The 19,531-nt window shown below is 47.3% G+C and overlaps 1 protein-coding gene across 1 annotated transcript in view; it reads left to right on the top strand.

The window, feature by feature from the left end:
• Positions 1-19,531, top strand: part of Myo5b (myosin VB) — a 194,518-nt gene that overhangs the window by 84,353 nt on the left and 90,634 nt on the right. The window contains exons 13-16 of the mRNA XM_077792393.1: positions 6,404-6,526; positions 7,368-7,451; positions 16,090-16,245; positions 16,992-17,089. Coding sequence (XP_077648519.1) covers positions 6,404-6,526; positions 7,368-7,451; positions 16,090-16,245; positions 16,992-17,089 — 461 coding nt within the window. The remainder of the gene's footprint in view (positions 1-6,403; positions 6,527-7,367; positions 7,452-16,089; positions 16,246-16,991; positions 17,090-19,531) is intronic.

Consider the following 19,531-nt stretch of genomic DNA (forward strand, 5'->3'; position numbering starts at 1 on the left):
CATCCAACCTGAGAGTTGCGATTAAGGTAGAACCATTGTCCCTGGATTGAGTGGCACTGACTAAATGGCTGGAGTCACAGCTCAGGCCCTCCTGACTCCCTCCTGCTGTGGATGCTCACTGACTTTCCTGATTCAGTGTCCCCTGCCAACAGCCCTATTCCTCAGCTCGGCCAGGAGCATGCTCCCTTCCTTAGTCTCTCTGGAGATTCCTGTCAGTGACCATCTTCAACCCAAAGGCATCCCTGAGTCCTGTGTCCAGCCCAGGCCTCTGGGGATACTGGGCTGAGGTAGCTCTTCAGCCTTGCTGTAGGCCAATTCCAGCTCTGGACTCTCCTCCCTTATGGTGAAGGTGAAAGTCGTGCACAACTGAGGGCACATGGGTAGGCAGTTACCCCTACACGGGTCAACCTGGTTCTGTGATGAAGAGTTTAATAAAGCAGGCCCCAGGGCATAGCCTCCCCATTTACTCACAGCCTCTCACCAAAACCAGGGCTTCAGGATGGCCTGTTCTGCAACTTTAGCAGCTGCCTAAAGATTTACCCTGCCCCTACTGCAAGCTAGTGGGTTTGCTTTGGTTTATCCTTTGAAGATCTGATGGGAGTGTTAAACCAGGGCAGTGGGAACACTGTCCTCAATGCACAGGTGTAGTGTCAGATGGACAGAAACCTCAGACTACTGTCCAAAGGAGGGACACAAGCCCCTGGAAAGGCTGGAGCAGTGCTGGGCTGGAAACAGTGGCTTCTGGGAGTGGGGTGAGTAGGCAGCAGTTGGTGGGAACAGCAGTGGTTCAGGAAAATAGGCCCTCAGTTCAGGCCGTGTACAGCACCCAGACCACTGCACTGCAGCACAGGATATGTCCAGAGGGCACCCACACCCTCCCGTCTTGTTTCCTTTCTGCATACATGCCACCTGGGGCATCATGTTGGGAAAGGAAAATAAGCCTGTATTTCAAATTCTTGCCACTGTTTTTCATCGAACACCAAAATGTTTTGCACAGCTACTAGATGTCTCATTGGGAGGGAAAAGCTCATGGGAGAGGAGGGAAGGGGTCTTGGGGAAGAGTGATGGGATCATGTTGGGAGGCCCTAGGCTCCAGTGAGCAGGGGGACTAGGAAGTCTGCATGCAGGGCCAGCATTTGGAATCTGGGTCCTACAGCAAGTGAGAGGAGTCTGGACCACAGTCCAAGGAGAGCAGAGTCACAGCTGAACAGCATTAAGGGCAGGGATGGGGTGCCTGGCCCTGAGCTCTGCAGCCACTGTGATCTACCTGAGGCTGCTTGGACGGTTTGCAGAAAGCCTACATTTTCTCCTCATGGAGCTGGTGGGAGCTTGGAGTGTCAGGATGCTGGATAGAGTACTGTGGATGTGACACATTTAACCTCACTGGTGACCATGGTCACCGGTGTTGCTAGAGAGACAAGATGAACACCAAATAAAGGAATGAGACAAAAGCCCATGATGAGGGAACTTTTTGTACCAGATTTAATTGCTCTGGGAATTCTGGATGATGGAGAATAATCTGATGCAGCTTCTAGTAACAGGTGGCTTTAAAGCCAGCAGATGTTATTGTACTTGGCAAAACTCACACAGTTGAACCCTTTAGAAGCAAGCATTTTCCCGTATGGAAACTGTACTGTATTAAGTGACTTTTAAAAGGTGGTGGACCTGCTGGGGCCTTCTGGAAGTGCCATGGCCGTGAGCCTGAGCAGGTGAGGATTTCCCGTGGAATTGGTCATAGCTGGGCAACTCGGCTTCCCTCACGACTGATCCTGTTTGAGAGTCACCTCGGACATGTCCCTTTCTTCCTCCTAAGATTCTCTGCAGAATGAGAATGAGGTCACATTTAAATGAGTTCTCTGACCCCTGGGTGACAGCACTAAGCCAAGTGAGGGTTGGACTGGTGGTGTGAAGCCACCCACGTAAAAATCACTCTGGAGGAGATGAGCAGGGGCCAGGCCTGAGCTGGGGCTTCAGTGGATACGAGCTGGCTGCAGACTTAAAGGGGCAGCTCACAGGGTTCTCCCCAGGCCTGTGACATGTGCCAGGACCTGCAGGGAGGCATGGGGACCAGAACATGAAGGCACTTAGGTTCCTTCACCAGGAAAAAACCCAGCGTCTTCAGCTCAGCCACGAGACCTTGAGCAAGTCACAAACCACAGCTGTCCCTCAGTTATCCAAGGGGGGCAGAAAGGGGGTGTGTGCGCGCTCCCAGGAAATGCTCATTTCCAGGCTGCTGTGAGCACAACTCACCTGCACCAATGGGATGCACTTTAAGGCTGCCTCAAGGTCCTCTCCTAAACGGATTCAGGCTGGGTGTTTCCTGCCCTCCAGTGTCCTGTCCATTGTCTCCTCCTCCTACGGGGGACAAGCTAGTGTGTGCTGTTGGGATATGAGAGTTTAGTGCTTGCTTCCTCATGGGTGACATATTTGCACTGTAGCAGGAATTTTCTGGAAATACCTTAAGCTCCGGGAGCAATGGTGATGAGTAAAAGTGCAGATTGCTGTCGCAGGCCAGAGAGGTGTGTGTTGGGGGGGTGTCCCCAAAAGTAGATCCAATAGGGGAGGCAGGCTCTTCCCTCTCTGCCCTGTGAGACTAGGATTCTTCCATTTCACAGAGCCCAGCCCAAAGAAGCTATTTTACCATTTTTATGACTCCACAGTGACATCAGGCTAAAGGCAGTGGGGCCACTGCACTGCCTTCTGTTTGCTCATCCAGGGACAGCTTACTGTCAAGGGCATTTACTCTGTCCAGATCAAGGGTTCAGGGTTTCTGCAATGGCCCCAAAGCTCCCCTAAGTGAAGATGGAGGAGGAGCCTGGGGCAAGGAGGCAGAAGATGTGAACTTCCTGGGAGGTGAGGGCTTTGAGAAACTTGGCAGTAAAAAAGCCACCTCCAGTGTCTTGGAATGAGCCGTCCCAAGGGATTTGTCAGAGCACAGGCCAACCTTCAGTAATTGAAGGTGAGGATGTGAACATGGAGGCTTTGACCTCCTTCCTAGAGGCCTGGCTGTGAGGAGCTGGAGGCAGAGGTGGGTGGGATGCTGGCCTGCAGGGCAGGAGGGTGGGGAAGCTGTGGACACAGATGTGCTTCTGGATGTTTGAGCAGGAGATTGTGATTTCCTGCTTGACAACCTCCATTTCCCCGTGAAGAAGGAAATGGGGAATGTGCCTAGAGGAGGTAGGTCAGAAACTGCGGAGGATGGAAAAAGCAGGTATGCGAATATCTGAGTGCACAGGTGTTTGCTGAGGTCAAGGGCTGTAAATGAGATTGAGGGGTCATCAAGGTCATCTCCCTGCTTGGATGTGGGAGCAGCATCTTAATCCCCAGAAGTGAGTCTTAGAGTGAAGCCTAGTCCTAGTTTCTGGCAGCAGTGTTGGTGAAGAGAGGGTGAGTTGATGTGTGGCTTGTTCCAGCCTCGGGGTGAGGAGATGGAGTTGAGGGATGCTTGAGCTCTGCATTTGGTGCTCTGCGGAGCATGGGGTGGGGTGTGGCATTGGAAGGCTGCCTGCAGGGTGCAGAGAAGGGAGTCGCCTCCTCAGAGAGCTATTAGAACTGCAGAGTCCTGGACCCAGATGGGCTTCTGTGATGGCCAGGAGGAAGCAGAGATGCTTCTCAAAGAGCCTGAGGATCCAGAGGTCCTGTGATGCAGTGGTGAGATGAGAGGTCAGCAGGAGTAGGAGCTGCCAGGAAATGAGATGTATGGGATGGAATGAGAAAGTGGTGGGGGAGGCAGTCATTGGTGGCAGAGGCCCAGGAGGACAGGGATAAGAAACAGATGAATAATGGGCCGTGAGGTCCTTAGCCACTCATCTATCTGTTGGGGAAGGTGGTGGCCCCAGGTGATATGATAGAATAGTTTCTGCTCAAGGTTCCATGGGGGGGCGGGCAATGGTCCTTGGCCACAGGATATGGTCAAATGCTACTGGTGGTAGAAGAGTTTAGGGAACCCAAGGGCTTTCATCCCCAACCCCCCCCTTTTTTTTCCCTATTTTAATAGCAAAGGGTAAACTTGGTGTGTTTTGTAAATGGCCCTGTTGAGAGATAACTCATATCATGCCACACAGTTTATCCGTTTAAAGTGTATAGTCCAGTGGTTTTTGGTGCATTCACAGAGCTGAGCAACCATCACTTCCACACTCAATGTCAGGATATCTTCATTACCCCAGAAAGAAACCATTAGCAGCCATTGCCCACACTTCCAGCTATCTCCTTGAATTTGCCTGTTTGGGGTATTTCATATAAATGGGACCTTCACTTTTGTGTGTGTGTGTGTTTGTGTGCGTGTGCGCTCACGCACTTGCTCTTGAGATTAAACCCAGGGCCTTGTGCATGTGAGACAAGCACTCTACCAACTATATCCCCAGCCACCTTCACTTTTTGATGTGGCCAGCACCATACTGGCCTGAGGACAGCTGGTCCAGGGTTCTCTCCACACTTTGAGTGTCAAGAAGCTGGTATGAGGTCGTGTGCGGATTTCTTTCCAAATGACTTGATGCAGCTGTAAATTCCAGAGCTTCTGATAGCCATAATCCACACTGGTCAAAATGCAAGATTCTCTTTTTCCTATGGCTGATTAAAATCTGCTTTCATGGAAAGAATCCTGGAGACTAGTGCCACCTTCCACTCAAACCTGCCTTCATGACTGCCTTGAACTCTATTGTCAGGCTGAAAAGCATAGTGGCAAAAAACACGTGCCCCACAGCCAGCCCATCCTGGCTTGGGGCTTCTCCTCAGCCGAGTGACCTTGGGCTATTTACTTAACCTCTCAGCCTCAGTTTATCCCTAAAGTATGTGTATATATAATGTAAGGATTCAATGCATTGATGAATCCAAAATGTGTAGCAAGCTTCATGACAAATAATACTGGCCAAGGCCCAAAGCACTTATCTAAGAATCTTAATTGTGTTGAATTTTTGCTGGTTCCTATTTTTAGTTGAAGGTGGCTATGGAGTGAAAGTTGGGATATATGTATACACATGACCTTGACTGTTGGTCTTCTCTGCTTATCAATTCATGCCAGTCTGAATTAGTGATTATGTAGGGTCGATTGTAGAGTCTTCTCATGGAAGTTCAATTTTTTTTTTTTAAGGTGATTGTTGCTAAAAGATTTCAGTGTTGGCTTAGGTGGAGCTTCTGCTCATGGTCTGCTTTCTCCAGTCTCTCCCTCTCTGGCCTGTTTGGTCCTGACAGTCCCACCAGGCTGACCCTTCCTTTCCCCACACCTGGTGGTTCTAAACACAGAGCACTTGGAGACAAATATAAAATAGTGTATATATAGAAAATGCTGAATTAAATATATTTTATTGTTTGCCCAACACAATTAATAGCCTCTTTCAAGAAAGCATTTTCTTTCCTTGAATTCCCAATGGCACGTAGCACTGGGGATTCAAGACTAGTTGCACCACGTTGAATCTTGAGAAAAATGTTTGCTTACAAAGGATTAAAGAAGTTTGTTCCCAAGTACGTAAGCATTTTCCTTAGGACACAAATTTTATTAGCAAAGACCTTTTTAAATGGTTGCTACAAGGGTCACCTTCAAACCCTGTCTGATCCAAATGTGCAATCTAAACTAACGAAGGGCAAATCGGTTAACCCATAACTGAGAGCTGCACCAGTTCTGGCCATGGGTGTCGAGGATGACAGGAGGGAGGCCCTTCCCACTGGATAAATCGCCGTCATCTTTGACAATTTGAATGGTGGTTATGGTGGTGTTTTTTATGTTTTCAATGAAGCAAGATGCTTGTTTACTTTTGAAGCTATCCATACAGATTTTAAGAGGGGCTGCCCTTCAGAATCCTTAATGGAGGGAAACCTCCAAGTCTGAATTGATATTTGTGAGGAGGCAGAGATTGTCCCAAGCAGTTCAAGCACTGGGCACTTGGCAGGAGTAGAACCCAAATGTGGCTTATGTAATGACAATACCCAGAAACCAATTAGATGATGTGTGTTAGAGCTCAATTGTGAGGAATTCCAAAGAAGAGAGAGGTGAAGTCAGGATAGAGCAATGGGCTGAGTCTGGAAGCTGGTACTTGGATGGGCTTAGGAGTAGGGTGCCCCGCGTGAGCTGGAGGACAGGGGCGTGTTCATGACACTGCTGGAAGAGGCATCTTCTGGTGGCTTCATAGTGTGACTGTGCCTCTATCCTCAGCCTCTTTGTACTTCCTGCTTCAGCCAAACTGCAGGTCCTTTGAGGCTCGGCATGCTCCCATGGGGGCCAGCCCCACCTGCTGGGTCAACGCCCTCAACGCCCATGGTAGAGTTATTCTTTCCACGGTCCAGTTAAGGTCCCGGTTTGAGGGCTGAATCCACTTCACAGAGCCAAAGTGCTGACAGACTGTCCCTCTGCAGTGGCTCTTTGCTTTCCTTTTCACAAAAACCTCTGTTCTGTGCTGTGGCTCTGCAGGTCCCCAAAGGAACTGACCAGAACTGGGCGCAGAAGCTCTACGACCGGCACTCCAACAGCCAGCACTTCCAGAAGCCCCGCATGTCCAACACGGCCTTCATTGTGGTCCACTTCGCAGATAAGGTGGCTGTCCTCTTTGCCAGCTTTGTACTCCCTTATCCCCACTTTAGGCAGAGTGGGGTTTTTGGGCTAAGCGAGCTGTCCTTTGTGAAAGTTGGGATATATGTATGCTCATGACCTTGACTGTTGGTCTTCTCTGTTTATCAATTCATGCCAGTCTGAATGAGTGATTATGTAGGATCACCAAGTGGCCCGAGGTGTCAGGTTGGTTCCCGGGCACCCTTCCTTCCCCACCCTGCCCCATCTCTGATATGCAGACTGCTGAGACATGGCTCAAGCTCATGGGCTGTGGCAGTTGCTGGTCAGATGCATCATCAGTGCTACTGAGAGCCGTTCTGGGAAGAGCGCAGCATGCAGAGCAGTTAAGATCCCTCCGTCCCAGAGCTTGAGAGGAAAAGAGGCTTGAAAACAGAAGGGTAGCATGTGGTTTGCCTTCTTACATGGGACAGGGCTCCTCTCCTAGTGAAGGATGTGGACACAGAACTTTTCTAAATGGGTTGCTTAATTCTCAGGTTGTCTATCACCTAGCATCTTGTTAAAATGCACATGGCTCAGTCCACTGCGTGGCTGGGAAGCTGCATTCAGAGCCCTGAAGAGGCCTTCTGTTATTGGGATTGCCGTTTAAGAAAATATTTTCTTGCACAAAATGAGTACTGGCTTCACTCTGTAAATCCTGATGGCTTATGGGATTTGCATTTTAAACAGGAACTTGTGTGGATTTCCCAGCTACTCACAGCTCTTTTTAGAACATGCTATGTGGATGAGATGAAAGTACTCCCGAAACTGGTGGGAGCCTGGTCAGACTGAAGCCCTGATGCTTGTTTCTCCTTGCCTTGCGGCCCAGGTGGAGTACCTCTCAGATGGTTTTCTGGAGAAAAACAGGGATACAGTGTATGAAGAGCAGATCAACATCCTGAAGGCCAGCAAGGTAAAGAGCACTGGGTATGGGGCCAAAGGTAGCCCAGTCGTAGAGCGCTTGGATAGCATGCACAGGGTGCTGGGTTGATCCCCAGCACTGAAGAGAAAGGGGAACAGAACAAGGCTGTCCATGGCCAGATCTGGGATGGGCGGCTGGTGTCAGCCCCCTGTGGAGTGCAGGGAGGCAGCGATGTTGGGTCAGGTGAAGGGGCTTATTGGTTATTTCAGTTGGAAGACATTTGACTATGGCCTAGTGGAGGGAAGAAAGCAGGGTGTGTAGGGGTAGGGCAGAGCCCAGAGGAAGAAACCTGCGGAGGGAAGGACATGGGAAGGTGCAGGGAAGATGGCAGTGAGGGACAATGGTGAGTCTCATGGTGAAAACTTGACGTCTTCCATCTCCTATCTGCAGATGTGAGATTATCTAAACTCCTTCACGCCCCTCTATTTGGGTATTCCATTTTTGTCCAGTAGTCTGCAGAACCTCTCTCTGGGCAAAAACTTAATGGAATATGAGCTGAGACTTAAGATATTTAAATCTACTACTTCAGACTTTGTTATCTCCAGGATTTTAGCTGTTTGCCTGTCATTACAGAGCAAGGAAAGAACAGATGCTGTGTGCATTCCATGGGTAGAGGAAACAAAGTCCTTGTCCACTTGCACACTGCTCACCCACACACATCTGTTATGCACCTGCCCATGAAGTATTGCCCTAAACCCACCTGCTCATTCAAAGGCAAGCACAGCAGATTCTGCCTTCCAGGTGCTACATTCCCATGGACTGTGAGTGGGCAGATAGGTCGATGCACACAGGTGACTTGAAGGGAGAGGGGCATGGAAAGGAGCTGCACCCAGGAGAGGCCTGTGAACAAGCATTCTGAAGGCCAACACGGGGACAGATGTTGCTGGGGCTTCAGCCCTTCAGAAGAAACCAAGGGAAGGGAAGGACTTGGCAGGATTTAGGAGGCTTTCTCCCAGACGATGTGGCAGTGAACTCTCTACAGGGCCTGATAACACAGTAAAAGTGACAGATTAATTTCTCTTTGTGATAAGCTTTAGATGAAGGCAATAGGGTGAGATGATAGAATGGGGAAAATACACAAATATACAGAGCAGAATGGACCCAAGGATATAAGGCAAAATAAACCCTGTTGTGTCATGTGGCCCCTGAGGTGGGGAGAGGAGGGAGGGGGAGGATTTGAGTTAGTAGCAGCATGTGGACTTGCCCTGCCCATCCTCATCTCTGGATATCTCCAACAGTAGGGAACAGTCATGAGCCCTGGGTTTGGGTAGATGTGAATATTATTTTGGAGTTCAGCTCTACATTAACCTGTCGGTTCCCCCAACTTTCTAAATCTCCAGTCCAAGGTGGTTTGTAGGAGTTTTTCCATCTTTCCCAAGGGTCGGGGTGGGTGCAGTGTGGGAGAGGAGCCTCAGGCCACAGAGAAGGGAGAAGCGAATGGTGTGAGCACTGGAGACTCTTCCCTGTCCCATGTGTCCTAGAGTGAGTGCCAAGAGACCCATGGCTCCCTGTGAGTCTGACAGTGGCCCTCAGTCCCGGGACATTTGCTATCTTGACTTGAGTTTCTCTTTTCAAGGAGAAGCAGAAATGAGGGGAAAGGGAAAGAGCTTTGGTAGTTCTTAAGCAGTTTGTTTCCAATACTACCACTGTGTTGTGGGTTTTGAGTGGTTCTCAGCAATTCCAGAACCTAAAAATGATCATTTCTGATAAAACTCTCCCCAGCAGATCCCCTTGTATTAGTAACTGAGCTCTTTCCCCTTTATTCAACAGCTTCTCTGAACATTTGTGTGGTATTTTCTGGTAACTAAGTATAGTCAGCCTCATGGATATTAATCTAGTGAAGATAGTTACTACACACAGATACTCATTGTCATGATGTACAAGTTGTACCGCTGTGAAGGTCAAGAAGGAGGTGCTGTGGGAAAGGAAAGGCGTCTGCTGGGGGCCAAGACCACCCTCAGGTTCAGTAGTTGGCTACTAGGACTCAGAGCTTGGCCTGCAGTTGTACCTGCTGTGATGTGAGTGGTGACGGCGAGAGGACAACTGCATGGAGTGAGCAGGCACAGAGTGGCAAGAGTCTTCCCTTGGTGGAGTCGCAGAAGATGGGCTGAGCTCCCCCAAGAAGCAAGTGTGCTACTTGTGAAACCTTACCAGGAAGTGTTGCCCAAGCCTAGGTGTCCAGGGCTTGAGGTTACTTATGTGGGCCACCTTTGCCTAGCAGGAACCAAAATTCTAGAATCCCAAGAGGGAAACAAATATTCAACATTAACCAAAATGCTAGTATAATTGGTGCAGGCCCAGTGAGCCAGTCTTATCAGGAATGCTGAAGTCCAAGTTCCCAAACAGGAGAAGGCTTGACCTTGTAAACAGGCCTTCTAAGGAAAGCCCAGACCGTAATATTGGCTCTTTACAGAGGCATCATTTTAGATTGGGGATATTTATTAGAAATGAAATGTAGACTCATAAAAATTCAGATACTACATAGATAAAAGTCCCCCCTTTCCACTCCTTGTCACATCTTCTGATGAATTCCTATTCTGCATGTGTGAGCACGTTGGTATGTCTTTAAGACTGAAATAATCGCTATGCATACCTTGTCTTCTGATTTTTTTTTTTCACTCATTATTTTATCTTGGCCATCTTTCCACATGAGTGCACATCTTCTACTTTTCCTATTTTAAAAAAAAACTGCTGGCACTTTGCTTTTCAAAAACAGTGGCAGTGAATGCCCTTTATGTGTCTCTCTGCTTACTTGTACAATTATGTCTATTGGCTAAAATTTGAGGAGTGGAACTCATGGTTCAAAGGGCATACACACCAGAAGTCTGTAGATACTGCCGTGTTAGAGGGCACGGTAGGTCTCTGCTCCCCTCTTGGAACTACCTTCTTCCCGATCCACCCACCAGAGCTCTAGCTTTCCCTCACCAGCTCATACTTGTAAAGATCCAGTGCCCTGTTGCCTCCCCACAGCTCCCTGAGATCCAGTGACAGTGGCCAGCAGCATTCAGGTCGCCAGGCAGGGCTGTGGGCAGCCAGAACCCTTCCAGCCCATCTTCAACATCACCAAGGACAGAAGGCAAAGACTGACACTGGGTCACCATGAGCCAGTCCACAGGTGGGCTGCAAACCCGAGAGGGACTCCACGTGTGCCTTCAGTTGTTTGGACAGATGGCGAGTCTGGCAGCATCTATCATTTTAGCCTTTTTACAAATCCTGGTTTACCTAGCCTCTGCCGTTTTTGTTAAAGTTTCACGGTGTTCACAGCAGTCCCCCAAGACACGCTTCTAACTGTGTGTTACGGCGTCTTTCTAGGTCTTTATTCTCCTATGTCACTGATTTGAAATGGAACACCCAGGTGGCTTCTGGTTTTGTTGTACTCATTCTCATCTCTGTAAGCGCAGCTCGGTCTCAAATCCTTGTGTAAATTCAGTTGAACTTGAAGTACTTTTATTTTATAGGAGACTCCTGGTCTTTTCCCTTTGTGAGGCATCCCTGATAGGAAACCATCCACTTGTCATGAATAGTTAAGCAGTATGAGAAGGCAGACTCCCACCTGCCTGGGAGCCCTAGGGATGCTTCAGGAGCTCCCACCAAGAGCAGAGAAATAAGCTCGTGTTAATGAGAGTGTAATTAGGAAAGCCAGTTACACTGCCTAAGAGGTTATAATGTAGCTAATTGCTTTCTCAGCTATCACAGAGCTATAAACAGTCTTAAGAAGTGCCTCTTTAAGACATGACTTCAAGTTATTAACAGATTCACTTGTTCTAAACACTGTAAAGAATGGCAGCTTCTCCCCTCATTTTTATTATAAAAAGGAATATTTCATTAACCTGTTGGGGGTGAGGGAGGAAAGTCCCAAAAGGGAAATAGTTTTTCTCTGAGGACAACAAGCAGTGGATCACGTGTTTGTGCCAGTGAGAGCTGAGCTGAGCGGGCAGGCCTGACGTCACTTCTCTGCTCCATGCTTGCAGTAGGGTTCTCAAGAACTGTATAGTCCAGAGCCATTCTTGGCTCAAAGGACTTACCCTGAGCAGAGACAGTCCCTGAGGTATAGGAGTCATGGTAGAGGAGCTCAGGCAAGCCCCAATCTCTCTTCCCATCTCCTTTCTGCCTTGTATGGTTTGACCACAGCTCTCAAGGGGAGGTCACGTGTACGAGTCTGTTGCTTTCCATACTAACATGTTCTTAAAGGCTACTTACGTGCCATTTGGAGCAAACATTTGCCTTTTTAACATTTTAATTTTTAAAAAATCGGCTTAATTAAGATAGTCAACATTACAAAAGCTTTTTCTTAAAGGTACTTGGAGTGCTGCTTATATGTGCTGGTATTTGAAAAGCTTCTAGAAATACACAGAACAATGAGGCCTCTGGGTAAGAAAACTTCCAGGTGATGGAACAGTGTCACCATCCTCTTTCCTCGGAGGGAAAGTACAAGTTACTTCTTCCAGAAAGTAAATTGCCCAGTCTTTCTCTCAAAACCATTTTAGGGACTGAGGATATGGCTCAGCAATATTTGAATGCTTGCCTAGCATGCATGAGGCCCTAGGTTATATCCCCAGAATCTCCCTGCTCCCCACCCCCCTCCAAAACAAAAAACTGGGTTAACACCCATTTAAACATAGTGTTCCTTATCTAAATTTCGGAGATTCCCCACAGGGTTGCATTTAATTGTATGAAAGAATTAATTGAAAAGAGAATCTATTTTTTATTGTCTACAGCAGTAGTATTTAAAGATAAGATTCTAGGCAAGATATCGCCATCAAACTGTTTTCCTAGTGTCTTATTTTAGCTTCATGTGTCTGTTACAAAGGATATCTCTTTTGTATTCTTATAAACACAAGTGAATAGGTGTGATTTCCAAGGTAACAGCTTCACAGGGCACTGTAATTGATGTTTTCTTAAACTGTCAAATGGTCTTTAGCAAGTGTTTTGTGCCTCTCCTAATCCTTCAGTTTTGCCTCAGGTTTTGAAAATCTCTATATAGGTTTCAATATTAGAGAATTCCAAAGTCAGTACTTGTGGACATGTTTCAAATACGTGACAAACACAACTAGGGAAGTGCTTAGCTGGTGTGTTATGTGTGACTTTTTCAGTTAGAAGACAATGACTTTAGAAAGGCCCAGGTACACACCATTACCCACTGAGTTGAAGGACTTCCCTGTTCCTGGTCAGCTGGCTTACAAACGGGTTTCTCAGTAACTCTTAATAACATTTAACAGCCTAACTGGAGTTAGTAAGTTGAAGAAGAAATTTTCTCCCCTTCACCCAGCAGTGTGGGGTTTTATTGTACTATGAATCCTTTATCAAGCACCTAATTTGCAGTCTGAGCTCAGGTTTGTTTATAGTCTGGGCACTCGTAGAGGAAGAGGTCCTTCTGCCCCAGCCCTCTTGGAGGGTTGGGCGAGTAGGGTAGGTACTTGATGCTTTTGGCCTGAGTCTGTCCCTTCCAACCCAGGGTTGTACAAGTTACCTCAATCTTTCAGTCACCTGGTCAACCTAGAATCTACCTTTAGTCACTAAGTCTATGCAACAAATCCTGAGTAGAATATGTAGTCTATATCTCCTCCCCCAAAGTTAATGTTCGCAAACTCACCTATGTGTTCCAAGTGCAGAACTCAAATTTTCCAGACTTGGTGTAGGTCATGTTTATACCCAATGATACACAGATGCCAGCTTAGGTGACAGTCTGACTTGGATAGTCTTCCAATTCTCTTAAATTATATAGCCCTGGTTTCATGTATAAAATAAAAAAGGTAAGATGGCTCTTCTGAAGCAAGAGAGGCTGAAATTTTGAGATAATTTCATTGGCAAGTCTGATTTCAAAGTTCCTCATGCAATTTTGATACATGTTTCTGACCTTAGGACTTCACAGATTTTTTTGTACAATAAGTACTCTTAGGCTGGGGATATAGCTCAGTTGGTAGAGTGCTTGCCTCACAGGCCCTGGGTTCAATCCCCAGCACCAACAAAAAACAAACTATTGATGACTTCTGTAAATTAGACCCCTTTACCCATTATAATTGTGCAGATTCGTAATTTCAGCTCCTATTCTGAGCATCTTAGAAAGAGTATGGATTAGATTAATTGAATCAGCCAGTGTTTGGTTATTTGCCTGAAAAACTTAACCACAGGATGTCTTTGAAGTGTGGTTTGAAGGTGCAGTTAGCCCCCATTCCCCCCGTCGTTTCCTTGTGGAGGTTTTGCTACACCAATCCAACCTTACCTGTGCTTGGGTGCTCTGGTACCAGTCCTGGGAGCTCTCTGGGCTGATGTCTTGTCCTCCTCTCCGATCCCTTCTGTCGCCGTGTTCTCAGTTAACTCATGCTGTGGTGGCTTTCTGCCATAGATGGTAAGGACTGACAAGTTTTAAAGCAGGGGGTCCTGGATGAGGTTTGCATTCACGGGAAACTCTGGCTGCTTGTAGAGTATGTCTGGCTGTGGGTGATTCCTGACCCAGGGGAAAGCTCAGTAGTGCTGAACCAGGGCAGGAGGACTGCTGACACTTAACATCCAACAGAGCCTGGTACTCAGTTGAGACAGGAGGTAGGGCGAGAGCAGATCCCCAAGCTAGATTTCAGAAGGCTACGTGTGAGGGTAGTTTGTGCCTTGTTGAACTGGAGTTTCCACTGAAATACACAGAGGAAGGAAGATGCTCAGCAGACAGTTGGAAATATCCATCATGGTAATGAAAAGATCCAGACTAGGGCCTGGCATGATGGTGCACACCTGTAGTCCAAGTGGCTTGGGAGACTGAGGCAGGAGAATCAAAGCCAGCTTCAGCAACTTAGTGAGGCCTTGTCTCATTAAAAACAAAATGGGCTCCCCAATGGCTTGGTGATTAAGCACCCCTGGGTTTAATCCCTGGTAACAAAATAACAAACCAGACACTAGTAGAGGATTGAAAGTGATAATGGAAGCCACTGGCGTGAAGTAGATTGTCCAGGGACAAATGTTTGAGAGAAAAAATGGTGGAGATGCTGATCTGGCAAACAGCAGTCCAGAGGAGGGAAGTTCAGGAGTATGGGTCAGTGGAAGTTGCTGTAAAGAAGCAGAAAGGGAGAGAATGGACGAAGTAGGGCTGCTGTCTCGGGAAAGATCTCCAGAAAGGAGACGTGGGCCAATGGGCCTCAGAGGGGACTGTAGCATCAAATGAGACCACAGCGCTACTACCTGCTGGTGTTGGTAAGCAGTTAGCCTCCTCTCCACGTACTGAAAGGGATCCTGAGAACATACTTGATATATATTAGTTATTATGAAACAGGTGCTAATATAATGGTTTTATATTACTCTTGGGTAAAGATTTTTGGTTTTAATCCTAAGGTCTACATGAGCTGGTCCATCCCTCCTTCCCTCTCACTGTGTACCCTGTAGCTGTACCCACTTCATGTTAGTCCCCTAAATGTCCCATATTCCATGCATACAGTCACTTCCACCCCCAAACTTTCCTACCGCTCAAATACCCCACTAGCTCAAACGCCCCTTCCTAAGGCAACCCTGGTTTCCTCCACACCACTGTGATTGGTTTATCTTTGTTACATGTTCTTTTTCTTTAGAACATCATCTTGTCATTACGTGAAGATGATTAACGATTTAGAAGAATCATCGGGTTCCGTTCCCTCATTTTTCACATGAGCAAGTCAAAACCAAGTCGGGTGGACGGGTTTGCCATAGGTCACATAGCTGTGTAAGGGTAACCTCAGAGGCTGTTCTATTCACTTTGTGTTGCCAGCTTCCAGCACAACTTTTATCGTTGTGTTGATGTAAATATTGATGAACAGATGGAAGAACTAGTCAATCTAACTTCCAGATTCAGTGACCTCATTTACTTTTTCTAATTGTAGATGGACACAATGGCTTTATGTGGTGCTTTATGTGTGCCTCACACATGCTAGGCAAGCACTCCACTCCTGAGCCACAGCCCCAGCCCCTCATTTTCCTTTCTCTACTGCAATAGCTCTTAGAATTGAGTACCTACTGAAAGTACCATTTTTATGATGTTGGCATATGAATTTTACTCAGATGTTTAAAAAATCATGTATGAACTGCCTGTGTCTCTGACAGTTCACCAATTCCCTCCCCCTTGATTATGCAGGCTTCCCCCACCCCTTGTGCTGGGGATCAAACTTGGGCCTAAGGCATGCTAGGCAAGCATTCTACCACTGAGTTACACCCCCAGTTCTTTCCCTTCCCTTCTGAAGAAATAATATTTATGACTTTGAAATGAATGCATGAAGAGAGGAGGAAGATGATCCATTTCAAAGATGCTGTGAATAGGAAGAAAATTGTCACCTTTTGGTAGCTAAAACTTGGAGACATCTGGCTTCTTTCACTTAGCGTAATGTTCTCAAACGTACTTATATTGTATCATGTGAGAGGAGGTCATTCCTTTATATTGTTGAATTGTCGTCCACCCTATGGGTGATAACTACATTTCTCCACCGATCTGGTGGTGACCATTCCAGGCATCTCAACCTGGTAGTTCTCATGCACAACACTGCTGTGAACATTGGTATATGGGATTTTGTGTGAACATATTTTCATTTCTCACAACTGTGTGTTGACTATTTGGGGAAAAATTGAAACAAAATATGAGAGAGCTGGTTTTTGTTTTCCTTGTGGTTGTTTCTAGTTCCCATTAGTGGCCGACTTGTTTCGTGATGACAAGGACCCTATTCCTGCCACCACCACATCAGGGAAGGGATCGTCTTCGAAGATCAACATTCGCTCTGCCAGACCCCCCATGAAGGCCTCCAACAAGGAACACAAGAAATCTGTGGGCCACCAGGTCAGCTCCAGGCCTGTGACCAGAAGCTGAGCTCCATGGTGCATGGGGCAGGATTGACATCTCTGTAGATTAAGGGCAGCTGCAAGGTCAGGGAGGCCACAGTGACCTTAGCATTGGCAGCCCTGGTCACTAAGCTTGAGCTTTGTATCTTTTGAAGAGGAATCTGCAAAACCTGCACCAGAGAGGACTAGCAGAGGAGCCAGGAAGGGGGATGAGGACAGCCCGTGAGTGCATTACCCCTGAGGCAGTGAAGGGCTGCAGTAACTAGTGGGGAGGTGAGAAAGTGGACTCTGCAGAGTGGAGAGGAGAGTTAAATAAGTCCAGGGATCAGAGGCAAGAACAGCTTCTCCTGCTCCAGGTCACTGTGGGTATCGTGACTGGTGTCTCCAGAGAGAAGCCCCTGGCAACTGCCACCTGCTTTTATTCCTGTGGGTTGGTCAATTCAGGTCATTTTACAGTCACTTCCAGGATGCTCCGGAATGGAGGCTGCAGTGCCCCATGTTCAGCACCAGTACCCAGCAGTGAAATGGCTCATTTCCCTTAGTGTTCACCTGCCTTATTTCTCACTTGGTCACTGCAGAGTAGGAGTGTCACTGGACTCACCCAGGTCTCCAAATTTTTTCCCCTGTTCTCTGGGGTTGATAATAGTAACAATGACCACCACCCTCAGTACGAGTGTTTCTTTATTTTCAACATTTTTTTTGGATGTATGATAAACAACTTGGCTCTGGCTTTTGCCTCTGCAGTTCCGCACCTCCCTGCATCTGCTCATGGAGACCCTGAATGCCACCACCCCGCATTATGTTCGCTGCATCAAGCCCAACGACGAGAAGCTCCCCTTCCAGTAAGTGCCTCCTGGGCTTGGTCAGCCCCTTTCACTCCACCTTGGACGCTCAGGTGCAACTGGGTGGGCTCAGCCTTGGGAGGCTCTGTAGCCTCCAGCATGGTGAATGGTCAGGGTGAGAAGATAGAGTTCCCCATCCCCTGGAGCTTGCCTTGGTGCTGAGGAATGCACACGCCTGAACCAAATAGAGGCCCATTTAGAAGTCTATAAGTAAATGTGGAAGCCTCGTCTCCCCTGGCAAATGTTAAATTCAGACAGGATGGTAGAAATGGGCAGGAAATGCTTTTCTGGCATTGAAGAAACGGCCGTCAAATGGCAGGTAGAGATAGACATGCAGGTGGTCCTGCTTCTCACCTCACTCCGCTGCTGTACTTCCAAGTATCCACCTTTGCTCTTGTTTCCCCCACTCCTCTGCCCACACCTTGAGACTGATTCTTGAAGTTCTATCCATACTTCCAGGTACTTGGTGAGGTCAGTCATGTAACGGCGATTCTCAATTTTCTTTGTCCATCTTTGATTCTGCCAAATTCCAAATCAGAGCTTCATGGGCCAGATCACATTCAGGATGGCCAAGGACCAGGCTCTTTATCCTTTCTTTGGTCTCTGGTCTAGAAAATGGCATTATCATCCTGATGCCTCATCCACCTACTACACCTGACCGCCCACACTGGAAGCTGTGAACCTCTGGTCAGGTGCTGTCCAGTAGAGCTTTCGGTGAGGATAGGTGTGTTCTGCAATCAGCAGCCAGTGGTCATGTGGCTGTTGGTGCTTGAAACCTGGCCAGTATGGTTGAAGAACGGAATTCATTTTGATTTGCTTCACATACCACAAGGGGCTAGTGGCTACCATTATTGAACAGTGTAACCCTTGATTCTTTTTCCTTTACTGCAGTGTCTGGTCATTGTCCAAGTCCCATGGAGTCTACATGAAAACCTAACACATGGGTCTCTTTTCTCCCTTGTTCCAGATTCTCTTCATTTTTTCCTTTAAATTTTTAACATATCAATTGTACATCATAATGAGGTTCAGTGTGATATTTTAACATGTGCATACAGCACAGGCTGATAATCCGTTCTCCCTTTACCTACCCTATCCCCTAATTCCTGACCAGAAAGACGAGTACCTCATGTTTTCTCTCATTTGCAAGTTGAGAAATGGACCTTAGTTTAGAACTGTGATCCCCAGAGCCCCATCGTTCTTGCCTGGAATGCTGCCCCAGGCCCTTGAAATGGCCTCTCTTCCCCTCAGCATTTCTTCTTCCCTTACTTCTAGCCGTCACATGTGCCATTCCTTTTGGCCAGAGAAGGTATACTGTTAACTTTTTAAGAACCTATTCCTATTTGTTCCATGATTCCCTTTTTGGTCCTAGTGTAATTTCTTTTTGTAACTTAGAATATCCAAACTGCATTCTATTCTCATTGCTTAGTGAAGCCGGACTTTGCACTCTATGGGCCTAGTAGTGGAAGAGAGCCAGAGAGGCTGTGTCACTTGGCCTTCTTTGAAGCATCTGATTGCTCCATCTTCTCTCTGGCTCTAAAGTTCTGAGATGTGCTTAGGAATCCCCCCCCCCCCCGCATGGCATCCGCTTACTGGCAGGCTCCAGAAGAGGCTGATGAAAGAGCAGCGCGTGTGGAAGACTCTCGGGTGTGAATTGCAGAGCATCCTGCAGGGCCTAGGAGAGTAGAGATGGGCTCCATACCCGTCCTACCCCAGCCAGCTGTGACCTTGGGCAGTTCATTCACCAGATCCTGGAACCAGCCAGGAACTCTGCAGGGCTTTCCTCCCAAATGAGAGGAGGAGCCAGAGATTCTGAAAGCACTTTCTAGTTCTAATACACCATTTTTCTAAGACCCTCCTTTGCCTTTGGGACTAAAGGAAGAATGCTAAACCAAGCCAGAAATTCTGAATTCTAACCCGGGCTCATTACTGGTTCTTTGGCTAATCATAAACGACTCTTTTTGCTCGGTTAATTGTATTTTTAAGATACCCTGATGAAAGAATCCAAGGAGATAATGATTGTGGGTTATTTGGGGGTGGGGGAATGATTGTGTGATTAAGTACATTATTGACATTATTCTAGAAGGAAATGAGTTTCTCATCTTCACTGTTGACATTGGAATCAGATGATTCTTGGTCATGGGAGCCTGTCCTGTGCATGTAGGATGTTTAGAAGCTTCACTGGCCTCTGTGCACCAGATGCCAGGAGCATCCCCGCTGTGAGGACAACTGAGATTTTTTAAATATTGCCAAGTGTTCTCTTGGGGGCATAGAACCACTGAGAGAACCCCATTGAGAACCACAGTCCCACACTGAAGGCTTTGATCACAATCTTATTATATAAAAGTATTTTTCCCTGTGCTGCTTTTACTCAAGAAACATCTATCTTATCTCAACTAGTAGTTGCTGGGCCCGGCCAGGCAGAATGACATGGATATGTCCCCC

The sequence above is a fragment of the Urocitellus parryii genome, chromosome 13, assembly GCF_045843805.1.
Source record: "Urocitellus parryii isolate mUroPar1 chromosome 13, mUroPar1.hap1, whole genome shotgun sequence".
In the NCBI taxonomy this organism is placed as follows: Eukaryota; Metazoa; Chordata; class Mammalia; order Rodentia; family Sciuridae; genus Urocitellus; species Urocitellus parryii.